General features: G+C 39.3%; 1 protein-coding gene across 3 annotated transcripts in view; it reads right to left on the minus strand.

The window, feature by feature from the left end:
- Positions 1-12756: 12756 nt before the first annotated feature.
- Positions 12757-15654, minus strand: part of LOC120025815 (signal peptide peptidase-like 3) — a 30392-nt gene continuing 27494 nt past the window's right edge. For all 3 annotated transcript variants that reach the window (XM_038970496.1, XM_038970497.1, XM_038970495.1), the window contains one exon: positions 12757-15069. In XM_038970496.1, coding sequence (XP_038826424.1) covers positions 14998-15069 — 72 coding nt within the window. In that variant the 3' untranslated portion in view covers positions 12757-14997. The remainder of the gene's footprint in view (positions 15070-15654) is intronic.

Here is a 15654-nt window from a genome sequence, read left to right on the forward strand (position 1 = left end):
TCAGGCACTGATGTTGGGTGATTAGGCTTGGCTCGCAGTCGGCGTTCCAATACATCCCAAAGGTGTTCGATGGGGTTGAGGTCAGGGCTCTTTGCAGGCCAGTAAAGTTCTTCCACACCAATCTCGACAAACCATTTCTTTATGGACCTTGCCTTGTGCACAGGAGTGTTGTCATGCTGAAACAGGAAAGGGCCTTTCCCAAACTGTTGCCACAAAGTTGGAAGCACAGAATCGTCTAGAATATAATTGTATGTCATTTATATGCTGTAGCGTTATAATTTCCCTTCACCTAGCCCGAACCATGAAAAACAGCTCCAGACCATTATTCCTCCTCCACCAAACTTTACAGTTGGCACTATGCATTTGGGGCAGGTAGCATTCTCCTGGCATCCGCCAAACCCAGATTTGTCCGTCAGACTGCCAGATGGTGAAGCGTGATTGATCATGCCAGAGAACGCGTTTCCACTGCTCCAGAGTCCAATGTCGGCGAGCTTTACACCACTCCAGCCGACTCTTTGCATTGCGCATGGTGATCTTAGGCTTGTGTGTGGCTGCTAGGCCATGGATACCCATTTCATGGCGCTCCAGACGAACAGTTCTTGTGCTGACGTTGCTTCTAGAGGCAATTTGGACCTCGGTAGTGAGTGTTGCAACCAAGGACAGACGATTTTTACGTGCTCAGCGGTCCCGTTCTGTGAGCTTGTGTGGCCTACCACTTCATGGCTGAGCCGTTGTTGCTCCTAGATGTTTCCACTTCACAATAACAACACTTGCAGTGTTGGGGCAGCTCTAGCAGGGCAGAAATTTGACGAACTGACTTGTTGGAAAGGTGATGTCCTATACCGGTGTCATGTCGAAAGTCACTGAGCTCTTCAGTAAGGCCATTCTACTGTCAATGTTTGTCTATGGAGATTGCATTAGCTGTGTCCTCGACAATGGGTGTGGCTGAAATAGCCAAATCCACAAATTTTAAGGGGTGTCCACATACTTCTGTATACATAGTGTAGCTGCAGAAATATCAAATAGGCTCAGTAACAGAAAATACATTAACATAATGTATTAATGGGACTGTCTGCTCAGACTGGCAGTTGAAGGGGTTTTAAAGAGAAAAATAGAAACACAAGTACACCAATATTGTGTGACATTGATCAAGGAGCTTTGCCTTGATGTTCTCCAACACTCAAACTTTTTTCTCTGTACAGTTAAGAAATGTTTAATCTTCCACTGAAAGATAATTGCATTTGGCAGTTGAATGTTAGCTTAAACATTAATTTGAATTAGTTTTGAGCTAAAAACAGAGCTGAGTTTATAATTATTTGAAGCAAAACAATACATTTCCTGATGACACTCACAACCAACTTCCCAGCAGTCTGATCCTTTGAAAGGCTCCCGGATGAGGCACACACAGGAGCACTCCCTGCACCCCCATCCCAGCTCACCCCATTCCCCACCACCACCATACACAGAATAGGACCTGCCTCACTGCATTCCTCCAAAACACTCCCCTCCCCCACCGATCTGCCTGCCACTACTACCAATGATGTATATAAACCCTGGATTGCTGATCCTGTGTATTGGCCATTGAAAGGCTTTGAAACCACTGGTCGGCCACATTGGCACTCCCTAGTAAGAGCAGTTCTACATAGGAATTATTTGAATTCTACAATATTTAATTTGAACGTTTCAAGGACAAAATGACGTGTATTTATTTGTTGTTGTTGTGGGGACGGTAACATTAGTAATCTCTAAAAATGAAACTTTAAGGAAAATATATATATATGTCTTCATTTTTTAAATGTTTCGCAAACAATCTAATTTAAAAGTAAGCATTGGATTAATGTGTCTGTAATAGAAAAAAATGTGACAAAAAGTAATGAATATATAATAATAAATGCATTTCTATGGCTTCCAATTAAAAAAAACTTACAACAGTGGAGAGTGCCAAAATGGCGGAACGGTGGCTTCAACACAGCGCCACCTAATAGTCATCTAGTGTATATATAAATTATTGCCCAGTACAGAGGGTGCACATGGGTACACAACAAGATACTATCACTAAGTTACTGTACAACTTTTTAAACTGACTTAAGAGACAGAAATTGAAGCATTTATTTAATTTTTGTTGCATTTTAAAAGGACATATTTTAGAAAACATCAAGAATCGGAATACAAAATAACTACACAGAAACAAATGTTGTCTAGTTTCTTGCCTTTAACTACATTGAAATATTTTCAGTCTTAGGATGTCATTTGTTTCCTAATTTATACAGCTGTGCTCTACTGATGTTTCACTTACCACTATAACTATTTGGAATCTGGAAAACATATTTTACTCAATTAAATTAGGATGTTGGAGTGAGCTATTTAAAACTTTTTACAGTGCTATATGGGCTACTTTTAGATTCTGTTCTAAAAACACACTGGGGCCACATGTCTATAGTTCACAAGAGTTAACTACTATACTTCTGAAACACAGACTTTGAAAGCAATAAAACTATTCCTGTCTCACCCACTATCCCCTTACCACCAATTCAGAGAGGGCTGAGGCCAAATGCTATGACAATACTATTGCACTGCTAGAATGAATGGTACAGTAGTGCAACATTGTCAAAGCAGCTGACCTCAGCATGTGTCAGCACGTGGACATGGGGACAGCCATTCTCCATTGCCAATAGAAGAGATTCAGCTAAAACTAAACCACTTTTAAATAAGCAGCCGTGTGTAGCTCACATTTCCCATCAATAGTTTGAACATTACTTGGGTGGTTAGATTGCCATAAAATAGAATATATATTCAAACCTAACAATTTTACAAATATCTGTACACACCAGACGTAAAATGATCATAGCTGCAAAATACTGTTTAATTGACTCGTACTATGTGGGCACACTAATATCTATAGATATAAAGCTGTACTGACTTAAAATCTTCTGACAGCGGTCTACATGTTCAACTTCAGAAACAAACAACATAAGTTTAATCTTTGTAAAGAAGTTATTAAGGAGCCTGATATTTAGTGTTCCTGTAGCCTCACACACAGCCACATGTGTAGGCCCCTCATATTTATTGTCTGTCAACTCAGAGGGGTGAGAGGTTAAGGCAATAGAGGGAGGTGTGGCTCTCCGTTTCATCAGCCAATGCCCTTTTAGTATTGCACTGCTCATCTCAATGCCCAGTAGTACAACAGAAAAAGGGCAATGGACGACAACATGGACACCATCAGCCTCATCTGAAGATAGTAGTGCTTCTTACTCCAATCCTCCTGTTCCACCATGACACTATCAAACAAGCAATGGCTGACCAACTCTAATCTGCTAGATTAATTGACCCAGTTTAAAAACAAGAATAGGCTACTCCTCACGAAATATACAATGTTTAGAGAGAGTCACTATAGTTAACACCAAGTAGTTCAGGAAATGCAGCAATTTAAGAGAGGGAAATAATTACAGTTATCAAGAAGTAGTTTCTAAAGACAATTCAGAAAAAACATGCAACTTGCCCTCTAATTCACGCAAACATCTTTTAAAGGGAGGCCTACATTTTACCAGAACTCAATTGCCAGAATAATAATGTTGAAAGCATCATTATCACATAGGCCTAAACTTAATTATTTTAATTTCTTTCCCTTTAATACAAAACACACATATGTGTCAATCATCTAATTACTTTATACAGGTTTAATTGTGCCTATATAATTTTGAGATGCATCATTAAAAAAAAAGTTGTTCCTCACACAACTGAGAGAAAAGGGGTTTTCCCTGAATTATGACTAGTTCCAATGAAATGTATTCTAATTCTGAGAACGGGGACATTTTGTTACTGTGCAACATTTTCATGTAGACTTTGTACTCTTAAAACCATAGTTGAAACTTAATCAGGCACATTTATCATTTGTTCACTTTTGTGTTTAGACTCTGAAATCTTACCTCAACAACCAATAATTTATTATGCCTATTTGTTGTATTATCTGTGCAACAAAATAAAAACTCAGAGGTAGGCTATTTAAAAGATAATTAGGTAGGCTTTAATCTTTTTTTCTATCATTGGTCAGCCATTCAGGCGACAACTTTTGAACATAGCATTTTGCTCAACTCATGAAATTATTCTACAGCTGCTAGTGAATAGACTACCTTAGGCCCTGTAATATAATAAACGTGGTATTACTTTATAACAAGACAAATAAAAAAAGATGGAAAATGTGCAAAACGAATAGTCTACGTGTAAATTGCAAAGTAGACCAGTGTTACCTCTGTAGTCCCCATGGATTATAATTACATAATTCAGATATTTCACATAGGCCTAATACCAACATAGAACACAAACTTGTCAACGAACCTTTGTTTTTCTTGAGCTTTCAACTTCTATGTCAAAAGGATACTTATCAGTAGCAGGAATGGATACAATCTGCAAACCAAACGTGCCAGCTCTCTCACTATCACACAGACGACTTGTTACATAGCCTACATTGACTCTGTGCACAATCCATGATCGTGAATGTCGCTCACAATTCTAATAGGCAGCAAATTATACGTGGTGCATTGATTTAGGACTAAACATGCATTTTTCCTGACTAATCCAGAATGAGGAAAACACAAACTGGTCGAATCTTGTAGAGGGAGCTCTTCCTTGCACAGTCTTTAAAGCAAGGTCCTGATGCGCATGAAAATGATAAACCCTTATTTTGATGTTCTCTTCCCTTAATTATTTTTAAATATCACTCTTCTCCACCCTTCACAATTTCGCCCTGAGCTCCCGCCATTTCCGCCCAATGCTACTCACACAGAGGACCCCCCAAATTCATAAATGATACCTAGCCAAGGGAGGGACCACAATCAATCCGTCAGGCAAAAAAAATGAAAAGTTGACCAAAAATATAGGGACAAAACCCACTATGAACCACAACTATGTGTCCGCAACATTAGGAATTCATCCCGTCTTTTCAAAACGCGTAAGTATAAAGACATTTCTCTCGCGCTTGTAGAGAAAATAGCAAATCTTTCATGCACAACCGCACGGCCTCCCAGATCCAGCCTCCATCTTTGACTACTTGACATTCAGAGGCTGCCGGAGCAAATTCCTCGTTTGCATGCCTTCTACTGATTGGCTTCTTCTTGCGCTAGTCTTTGCCATATGATAAGCCATTGGTTTAGTTTCGAGGTGTTCAACGTTTTATCGGTTCCAGGATTGGTCACATAGGCTACAAGGAGCACCACAGCCTATAATGAATGCATGATTAACTATCTTCCATTCACAAATTTCTCATCACCATTACTTTTCAGTACACTCTATCCACCTTTTCGACTGTAAAAGTCACACGCGCCTTTAAATTGATTATAACAGGATTCAACCATAATGATTACGATAAGGCTATGCTTGTGGATGTTATTAGGGTCGAGGCTTTTTGACCAGCCAACTCAACATTTTTTTTTTTTTTTTTTAACCAAAACTTAGTCAGATAATAGTTAACAATGTAATGCATTTTAATATTTGTACTACATTAAATATGCTTGTGTTGCCTTTTTGTCACTGGTGTCAGCTATATTCTAATGACAATTCAGGCTTTCCAGAATATAATTTGACTATTTAATTTGCTTATATAATCAAAGACATAAAAGGTTCATGATAATATTAAGAAATGTTTTTGATTAGTAATAATGGACTTTAAACAAAAACAATTTTTCTATAATAACACCAGTGATGGTAACCCCAGTGACTAGTACAACTTTCTTTTTGTTTTGGAATAGCACTACACAGCTGATTCAAATTATCAAAGCTGGATTATTAGTTGATTATTTGAATCAGCTGTGTAGTGCTAGGGCAAAAAGCCAAAACGTGCACCCCTTGGAGTCCCATGTACCGAGTTTGGGAAACCCTGGACTAGTAACACCAAATCTTCAGAAAATACAGAATACCTAAGTAGGCAACCACAGTAGCTCAAACCACACTTCTTAAATTGTAAATTAATCAGAAAATCATGTGATTTGATAAATTATTTTAATCAAATGTCCTTTTCCCCTTACTATAAACTGTGTAACACCAGTGACACATCCTAACGCTTCGCTTGAAATTACCAACTTAATCATCAAATTGCTAACAAATGAAGAGAGAGTGCAGACCCACCATGAACCTTTGACACAGTAAGAAGTTGGCAAGGATGTTGCATTTAAAAAAAATGTTTTTATTATTTATTATTATTTATTTTTTTATAGAAGGGTAACACCAGTGACATGAAATTGATATTTGTAATATTTAGTTGATATTTTAGTTTAAGTAATCCACTAAATAACTATAATACTTTCCTTTTGTACTACGACATTTAAAATATATTTTTTTACTCAAAATATGTCACTAAACCACAACTCCTGACCCAAAGGACCAGACATTTTCCTGGTACTGACCGTATTCTACAATATGTTTGCAAAAAATGTTTGCAATTTAACTGTCTTACATATGTTTTATTAACAATAAAACACTTAAATTTAAACAAAAACATATATTTTGTGTCATTATCTGAAATTTGTAAGTGTTTTTCCTGGTGGTTAAGGTGGGAGACAGGAAGCCACCATTTTCATAAGAAGGATTGGCTTTAGGACATATGTTAACCTCAATCCCACTCAAGATATGTATAAAGTAGCCTAGTCTATAATAAACAGTTATTTGTAATTAACTAAATAACCCCATATTTAAAATGTTAGACCTATTAATATTTTAGTCAGAGATGTAGATATTTGGACATAGTCCTCCACCCATCTAATTACCAAGATTTAGTTAATAAGACTTGACTCCTGCACACTTTTGTACACACAGCTATGCCACTCAAATAAGCAAATAATACATTTGACACTTCTTAAAAACACCCAAAAGTGTATGAATAGTATGTAATTGGGCTCATTTAAACTCCAAATTAAGTATAAGGACTGTTGTCTCCAGTAGTGACGACTGTTTGAATTGTTTCATGACTTGAATATAGACTATAGATTTTTGGAAGCTCTCAGGTTGGTTCATAACTGTGAAGAGGACCAGTGGGGGCGGTCCCAGTAGGCGATTGAACCCTTGCAAAGCTTTGATTGACGCCTGGAGGAGAGTAGCGGGCTGTGAAATCTGGCATTCCTGATCAGGGGAGCTGAAATAATGGTATTGTCCTGTGGGAGAGGGCCCACTTTTCATCACCCCACCCTACCCCACTCTGAAGGGATCTGATTGTGCTGCCAATCGGCAAAAAATGTTTGATGTAAGGCGGGGCATGATGAATTCAGAGGGATACAGAGATATTATAGGAGGCCAGTGATGTTCTCTATCTCTTGGTTTACACACTGCCATTAAACACCACAGAAGAGGAGTTCTTGGTCTCACTGTCCCTCTGTTTCTCACTCGTCTCTTTTTATAAAGCAGTAGGCTACAGAAAGTCTCTTCATCACCACTCCTTAGTTTATCAGAAGTAGTCTGATCAAACTGTGTTTTCTATATAAAAAGAGGAGAACAGACAACAGTCACGAACATTGATCAATGCTTCCACTCTGGACGTTGAAAGGTTTGTGAAAGGTGCCACTCAAACAAGTTTCTTGATAGCAAGTCTTTGTTGCCCCCTCAAACCTCATTCATCCCTCTTCGACCTCATCTACAAAGCCCCGGCTTAGTATGGGATGCAGTGGATCTCTTGCCATGTGAGAGCACAATGCAGACCAAAGAGATCATTACAAATTATAACTACTATCGATTTTGTTCAAGATTGCAAACTGACATAGAACCTGAATAGAAAAACATAAACATTTTCATGAACATGAGTTACAATATACAATAGATCAATCTATGAAATAGAATAGAGGGGAAGCTGAAGGAATGGAAAGGGGATGACATTTTACAAGATACTGGCCAATTAACTGTCATTTATAGTCTCACTGAGATAAACTTTATTGTTGGTCTGAGAGAGACTTGTGCCATGGGCAGCAAATAAGAGGTGTTGATGGGAAAACATTTGTGGAACTGCATTTATGGATTCCTAAGGGGAACTGAATTCAATCTAAAATAAATAAATGATTCTCTGGGAGAGAGAAGAGCAAGGTAGAGAATGAGATGAGTGTGAGTATTGAGACAGTAAAAATAATCCCAGCAGAATAAAGAAACTTTCATCTCATAGTATCCAGAATGTCCACTTCAACCTTTCTAATAATGATTCATACAATAAGGAATAAGCATTTGTTTATTCGTCTGTTGAGTTTTGTACCAAGGACTTGAGTTTGTGGTACAAACAAAACAAGATTATGAGTGGTAATCTAAATACTAAAATGTATTATGATAAAAACAAGTATCTTGTTAATTAGATCTTTATTCTTTCTATCATTATCAGTGTTGTTGACCTTATTATAATTACATAGAAAATACAAAATACATTAAACAAAATATTTGTATAATAGATTTTTATAATTAACTGACTTAAAATTTAATTAACTAATGAATGTATCTTTTGTGTCAGAATACCACTGATATAATCAATAATGCATTTGTACAGTCTAGGTTTTCAAACTAGATATGTTCTGTCCTCCCTGTGCAAAGTGGTAACTTTAAAATAATTGAGAAATATGATTTGATTCATTACTGTTTGCTCATTGCTATTACATCTAGTTATTCATTTAACTCTAAAAACAGAATTGCATTGGTTATACATGTATACTGATTTCATTCATGTGATCAAGAATGAACATCAATACAAGTTTCATTTAAACTCCTTGATGTGATTGAAGCATTTGAATCATAATTTAATCATAATATTTTCTGAATTTTACTTGATAAAATCATGAACATGTTGATGCACTGTTTAACTCAAAACAACAAACATCAAGAGAGAATTTACTTTAGTTGTGCTTTTGGAAGGGCAATTGTATTTTATTGAAAAGGAATATCCTTCCCAAAATAAGATACATTTTGCAAATGAACAAAATATATTTTAAGATAACGAAATAAGTATTTTCCAACCTTATATCACAGGTTTTCAGAGGTGTATTTACTTACAAACTAAATATTTACCCAAATGCTTTAATATTTCAAATGAAAATCTTGAATAAAGCTGGTCATAGATATTTATATATTCAATATTTAGGCAATTTACTGTTTCAACAAACCATTGCAAACATATGATTAAGAATGTAACAATTCAGACATGTTTATTTGAATATGCTGCTATTCAAGATTGAACGTAGACTGTATTGCAAAATTTAGCCAAGTGTCTGTCTTCAAAGTATTGGTGACACTAAGGATAGACATTCCCTGCTATTTCTACGTTACAAATAGAGGGAAATGAGCATAAAATCCTCTACCCAGCTTTAACTTTGTCCTTTAGATGGCCAGTTCAAATTCCATCTTGACGTACTTTACCACACACACAAAGAACAAAAAATAAATCCAAGCCAATAATTAATAGCCTTTTCCAATAGCATATTTGGAGAGTGTGAATCCTGAAAAATTTGGTGAAATTTAATTTTTCATGCTTTGATTCTAAACTCTGAATTGTGAGGTGTCATGGGGCTGAGAGGATCCTTTTAAACATTGGAGTTATTGTTCCCTTCTGTTTTCCAAACTCCCTTCCTCCGAAAATGTACCTCCCTTCTTCCTCTGCCCTTTAACCTCTCCCAACCCCCATCCCTCCATCCCCCATCTCTCTCCAGATTCTGTCTCATCAGGAGAAGGGCAAACAACTGATGGATAGTCATTGATAATTTCCCAACCCAAAAATGTTAATGGTTCGTTTTTTGGTGAGTGTGGGGGTGGGGTGTGAGTGTTCCCCATATTTTCTCACACAGAGAGTAGACCCCTCTAGCACCCAGCCCCTGTGTGTGCTGTGTACCCTGTCTCTACCACAGAAGGCTCCCCTCCTCTCTCCCTCCAGAAACAGGGTCTATCCACTGCATGCATGACATTCCAGCTGTGTGGGTGGCACTGCCTTTTACAGCGTCTCCAGCAGTATGGTGACTGGTTCTGAAGATCAGCACCACAGAAAACATGTCAGATGTTCCATCTTAAGCCTGACAGTTTCTCCAGGCGCTTGGGAGTGTTGCTTTGGAATGTAGTCATGGTTCAGCTGGTGAAGTTGGGTGAGAAGTGTTTGTGCAGCGTGTTAAAATGTTCAAAAGTTCATACAACTGATTGTGTAATTGACCAAAGGATAGTAGATCATTATAAGAGTAACTGGTAATGCAAGTGCATTTTTAAAAGCATTATTTATTTTATTTTTTAAAACTTGTTTTCAGTTTAGCCAACCCCATCACATTTATATCCACCATCCAAAGCAAATGATGAAGGACATCATGCTGGTAATTACATAAATCAACATAGTTGAGATCTATCTTCTTGTAAGAATGTCATTTTACATGTAAATATAAAGAGCAGCCCACTCGACCTATGTCTCTTCCGCTCTTTGGTGTAGGATTGTTTTTCTTTCCACTCTGTGACTGTTTGAGTCCAAAGAATGAAAACCCCACATTAACTGAACTTCAGAGGAATTCTTCACTTTATGTACTGAATGCCCTCCGGGTCAGAGGGCCAGAGGGGAATCCACCTGCGCCCGGGCAGGCAAACCTTATTTAAACAAGCCTGGAATTCCAGGCTGGAGGACATGATGGAAGGGGAGAGGAGGGGGGAGAAACCTCTTCCATTAGCATGGGTGTGAGCATGGGCCACAACCAGCACATGCATGTAGGCTACCTGAGTTGGGTAATGACCATTTTACTAGATTACCTGATTTTGCAGAAGTTATAAAGGCATACAAAAGACTTTGTAATATGTTATTACTGAATAATAAACATGCTTATTCTGTAATTATATAACAAATTTTACATTAAGTATGATTTTCATCCTTCTGTTTTTGACCATAATATGCTAACATGAGTGATGTCATTGTCAAAACAGTTCTCCCTGGCAGATAGAAAACAATGATTTGGCTCAGATAACCTTACTCTCTCAAAAGTAAATCTCTACTCAGTGGTTGGCTAGTTCTTGGGCTGCCCTTGTACCTGCCTGTCTTAGATGAGGATTCATGGGACTTATGGACCTCTTCAGACCGAACCCTACATTCCAATGGTGGGTTGACTTCTTATTTTAGGACACCTAGCTTGACGAACCGTGTTCCAGATGACATGCTACAATCCCCATGGCCCCGGTGGATTCGTCTAACTGGCCAATACGTGACGAGGGGCGGACCCTGGGAATTCAAAAGCCCCGGTCTTTCGCTCTCTCTGCGTTGACCTCACTGACCCTTCCCAACCTCCAACGTCCTGGAAGCCCTCTCCCTCCCTGCCCCCTACCACCACCTTTAACTAGTTCAATCTGGTCCTTCTCCCACCAGCACTCCCTCTACTTCTGTCAAATGGTACAGAATTCCTCACCATATTTGCTAGGTGTGAGAGCCTTTTGATTGACAGGCATTTTGTAGTAATTCTGATAAATGTCTGAAGTGGGAAAGGTGGGGTGGTTGTGGTTTCAGTAAGCTGGACATTTCAGCCAGGGGTCTGTAATAATAGATCTGTCTTCTGGTAATTCAACCTCATGTTTTCACGGCCCACCCCCCTCCAACAGCATATTCAGATCCTGGCCAAATTCATCTGCGGACAGATTTTGAATAGACAAAATGCATCATCTTAATTCCCACTTTCCTATTTAGGTAGACAAGAGAAACCGGACCAGAGGTGGTGACTCAGCGGTTTTGCCACCCATCGCCACGCTGGTCCAGTGACCTTTCACACTGTGCTCTATAGAAATCCCTGACTCAGCATCTTTGGTGCGACACAGAGGCAGCCATTTTCCAACAGAAGCTAAAAAGGCTCTTCCATGCTAAAGCTTCCATCAGTCCTCCGACGTTCTCTGGTGGACCTAGTCTAGAGCATGGAAAACAGAGTATAAAAGCATCGTTAGAACATAGAATGATACACGTCAATTCTGTCAGATGCTCCGCAGGGGTAAAACACACATAACATACTGTACCTTAAATGCTTCTTAAATGGGTAGCCTTTCAGATCATGGGATGCATACGAAACCCCTGACACAGCCCAACAACACACCTCTTTCACCATACAGATCGGTGGATCCCAACCAGGGGGTACTTGAGAAGACTCATGAGAGTAGGTGGTACAGTAACCGAAAAATGTTGGGAACCACTGACAGACCATACAGTGCTTTAAAACCAATCAGCAGACACTTTCAACAGTGTTCAAACTGAGAATATCAGTATTGTTTTAGGGTTTAGAAATAAAGGGCAAAAGCATCTAATACGAATTATCTTGTGGGATCCTAAGTAAATTCTTTGTGAAGAATACTATATGCATAATTCACATGCAGTGTGGATGAGGAAGCTATTCATATCAGGCTTGCTCATGTCTAGTTTAATTTTCAACCGACCTCAAGCATCTGACTTGGCCAGTGTCGCCATCAAGTGGTTTATCTTGGAAATACAGTATCTTTCCCTAACAATGGCATTTTGCTCATATTTTATTTAATGAAAACATTGACATCTATTCCTTATTAAAAAACAGAAAATTCTGAATATAAACTATCAGTAACATTGGCCTCATCACACAGAGTATGCCTGAATTGATCAAACATTATCCCCTGATAATGTAGCTAGTGTGAAAGTAATCTTTTGAAAGGTCTCAACTTCCTACCAGAGTAGCTGATACAGAACCAATACCAGTGTAAGTTGAACAATGAGTCTGACTCGGATATGACCCCAACGTAAGCCTGTAGAAAAACAGCCGTACACAGGAGCCGTACAGTTAGAGTCATGTTTATTTACAGCAGAATCCTGACAAGGGGGAGAGGAACAGGGAGGGGGATTAAGACAAAATATTTTAGATTCAGCTTATCAAGGTCCATGTTTCACTAAACAGTTCTTACTTTATTCAACTTCTTGTATACAGAATCCATTCAGCTGTAATGTCAATGCACCAAAGAGCTAGAGCACTCTGCTGCAAGGGAGAAGAGGAAAGAAAGGTAGAAAATGGAACTAAACCTACAGCACTAAGAAAAGAAAAACGAATACAAAGGGGATAAAAAGAAAGATCTTCCATAAAAAATGAAATCATCAATTTTCTTCAATTATTTATCACCATGATCGGCATTGTTTTTTTTCTTTGCCAAGTCCATAAAGAGGCAGAGGAGAGTTGATATTTTTTTGTTGTTACATGAAGTCCATGATGTTTAGGCCGTCTGACGTTGGTCTGTCCCACAGCCAGATAATGTCCAGGTAATGATCAGCCAGAGTGAAGTCAGGGCTAAACGAGTCTCAAATCTGCCAGCTGGCCTGTTGGGTCAGAACTGTTCCGAGTCCTCCAGACCCCTGGCCTTTGTCCATGTAACTTTCCTCTGTGCAGCCTTGCTGGCAAAGCTCAGTGCCTTGGTTTTGCCCAGCAGAGTTTGAGCTGTTGATGCAGTCTGAGGAATGTCACACACTGTACACTTGACATGCAAGGCCAGAGAACCAACATAAAAAATAAAGAAAACAGGTAAAGAAAACCCAAGACAAACTGCATGTTCCATTCAAGTCTCGCTCTCCCTCTGATTCTCTCACACATACATACTTTAATTCCAATATCGTTGAAGCTATGATCTAACTGACAAGCACCAAACTGTGGGAGGAATGACAATCCAAAAACTGCTGGGATACTAAACCTTTGACAGTAAAAACTAGCTATGGGTTAGTTTGAACCTCTCAGGGTCCATTGATTACAATCCTTTATTAAGCTGAATCCCTCAGGGGCGTAATAGAGATTCTCTCTCAAGGTCCATTAGACATCATGGAGGTAATGCTATATGATCACACACACACAAACAGACACCTCCAGGTACAGCCATGGCACATGTCAAAGGTTATCTAGGGGTTTCCCAATGTCCATTCTGTCACTTGTGGGAAGAAATGTGTACACAAGGAAACCTCCCCTAGTGTGACTATCCTTCCAGAACAAAGCTGTGATCCAAGTCAGAGATTTGCCACTCCATAAGTCGAGTCATTGTCGATGTCTTTATACCTGTGCTGGATCTAAAACATTATTAAATTGTTCATAATGTAATAACACAATCTCTCATTCTATGTTCTCTCACTCACACACTCAAACATCATGACACCCAAATGTGTGTGTACACATATTTACAAAGAGAGATGCATCCCCATCAATAGCAGGGACACATTCACAATTTATAATACATCATTTCTGTATATGCCAAGAATAAAATATTTTCTAAATAAAATACATGTTTCTGTGATGGGGCAGCGAATGATAGAAGGTGGGAGATTGTTAGAGGGGGAGGAAGGTTGAGGGTGTAGAGGAAAGAGAGAAGTGTTCAGGGGACAGGGGGGGGGAGATGGATGGCAGAGACAGGGAGGGAGAGACTGATGAACCATTCCTTCTCTTTCTCTCCCGTCAGCTGCTGGTCCTGTGCACTGATGTCATTGTCCTGCGTAGTGGCAGCAGCAGCAGCTCTGCCTACTCTCTCTGTGGTTCATACCAAATCATTCCAGAATAATAATTACAAGATTTGTAATGACGAAGACCCAGTCACGTCCCACAAACAGTAATCCATATAAGGGGAGACCTGGCCTTGGAGTCCGGCAGAGTCAGTCAGATACATAAATGGGAAGGGATGGAGTGGCGGTACGGCAGTAAGACAAAGAGAGACCAAGAGCAAAAGGAGAGAGTGAGAGGCCTAGCAAAATGGAATGGGTCATGGGAAGGGGGGATGGAAAATAAGGAAAGGATAGAAAAGGAGGGAATATAGAGAGGGAAGGAAAGAGGTCACGAAGTGAGAGAAAAGGAGGGCGACAGAATAAGAAAAAGGAAGCAAAGAGGAGTTGTCTGGCAATGAGGTCCACACACTGGTGTCCATATGAGAGGTCTACTGCTCAGAGGATGGGTGGAAAGAATGAACGAGTGATGAGGACGAGGCCTCTCTTCAGTGCACACTCTCCCTCTTCTCTCATGGTCCTCCCCACGCTGGCTGTGTTCCCAGGGTGCATCATACCTCCAGGAAGCGGGAGCTGCTGGCCTTGGTGTGGAAAGGCTCTGACCACATGCGCCGCAGGTCTCCCTGTAGGACACACCAGGGTTCGATTTATATTTAACTAGGCAAGTCAGTCAAGAACAAATTCTTATTTACAATGACGGCCTACCCCGGCCAAACACTGGAACAATTGTGCACCACCTTAAGGGACTCCCAATCACGGCCGGATGTGATGCAGCCTGAATTCGAACCAGGTACTGCAGTGACGCCTCTTGCAATGAGATGCAGTGTCTGAGACCACCGCGCCACTCAGGAGCCCAAGTGATTCCCTTTAACTACCACACTATTGAATACAATCCTCACCAAGATGTGATATGGCCAAAATATTATATCATGGTATAAAAAATAAAATTGGACGGTATTTTTGTTTTTGAATTATAAAAGTTCCACATTTGCTTTAAGAGTAGTGAGTGTTCCTGGGGTAGTAACTCAGACATTCTAAGTGATTTCAATGAGTCTCTCTCCATTTTGATTGTTTTATACTGTTCAATTCAACCAAAACAAATTTCAGCACTTTTATCATTTCTGCATTTCCTGTACCCAATTGTCATACTTGAGTAATAGTAAAGATACATTAATAGAAAATGACTCAAGTAAAAGTGAGTCACCCAG

The sequence above is a fragment of the Salvelinus namaycush genome, chromosome 31, assembly GCF_016432855.1.
Source record: "Salvelinus namaycush isolate Seneca chromosome 31, SaNama_1.0, whole genome shotgun sequence".
Classification (NCBI taxonomy): Eukaryota; Metazoa; Chordata; class Actinopteri; order Salmoniformes; family Salmonidae; genus Salvelinus; species Salvelinus namaycush.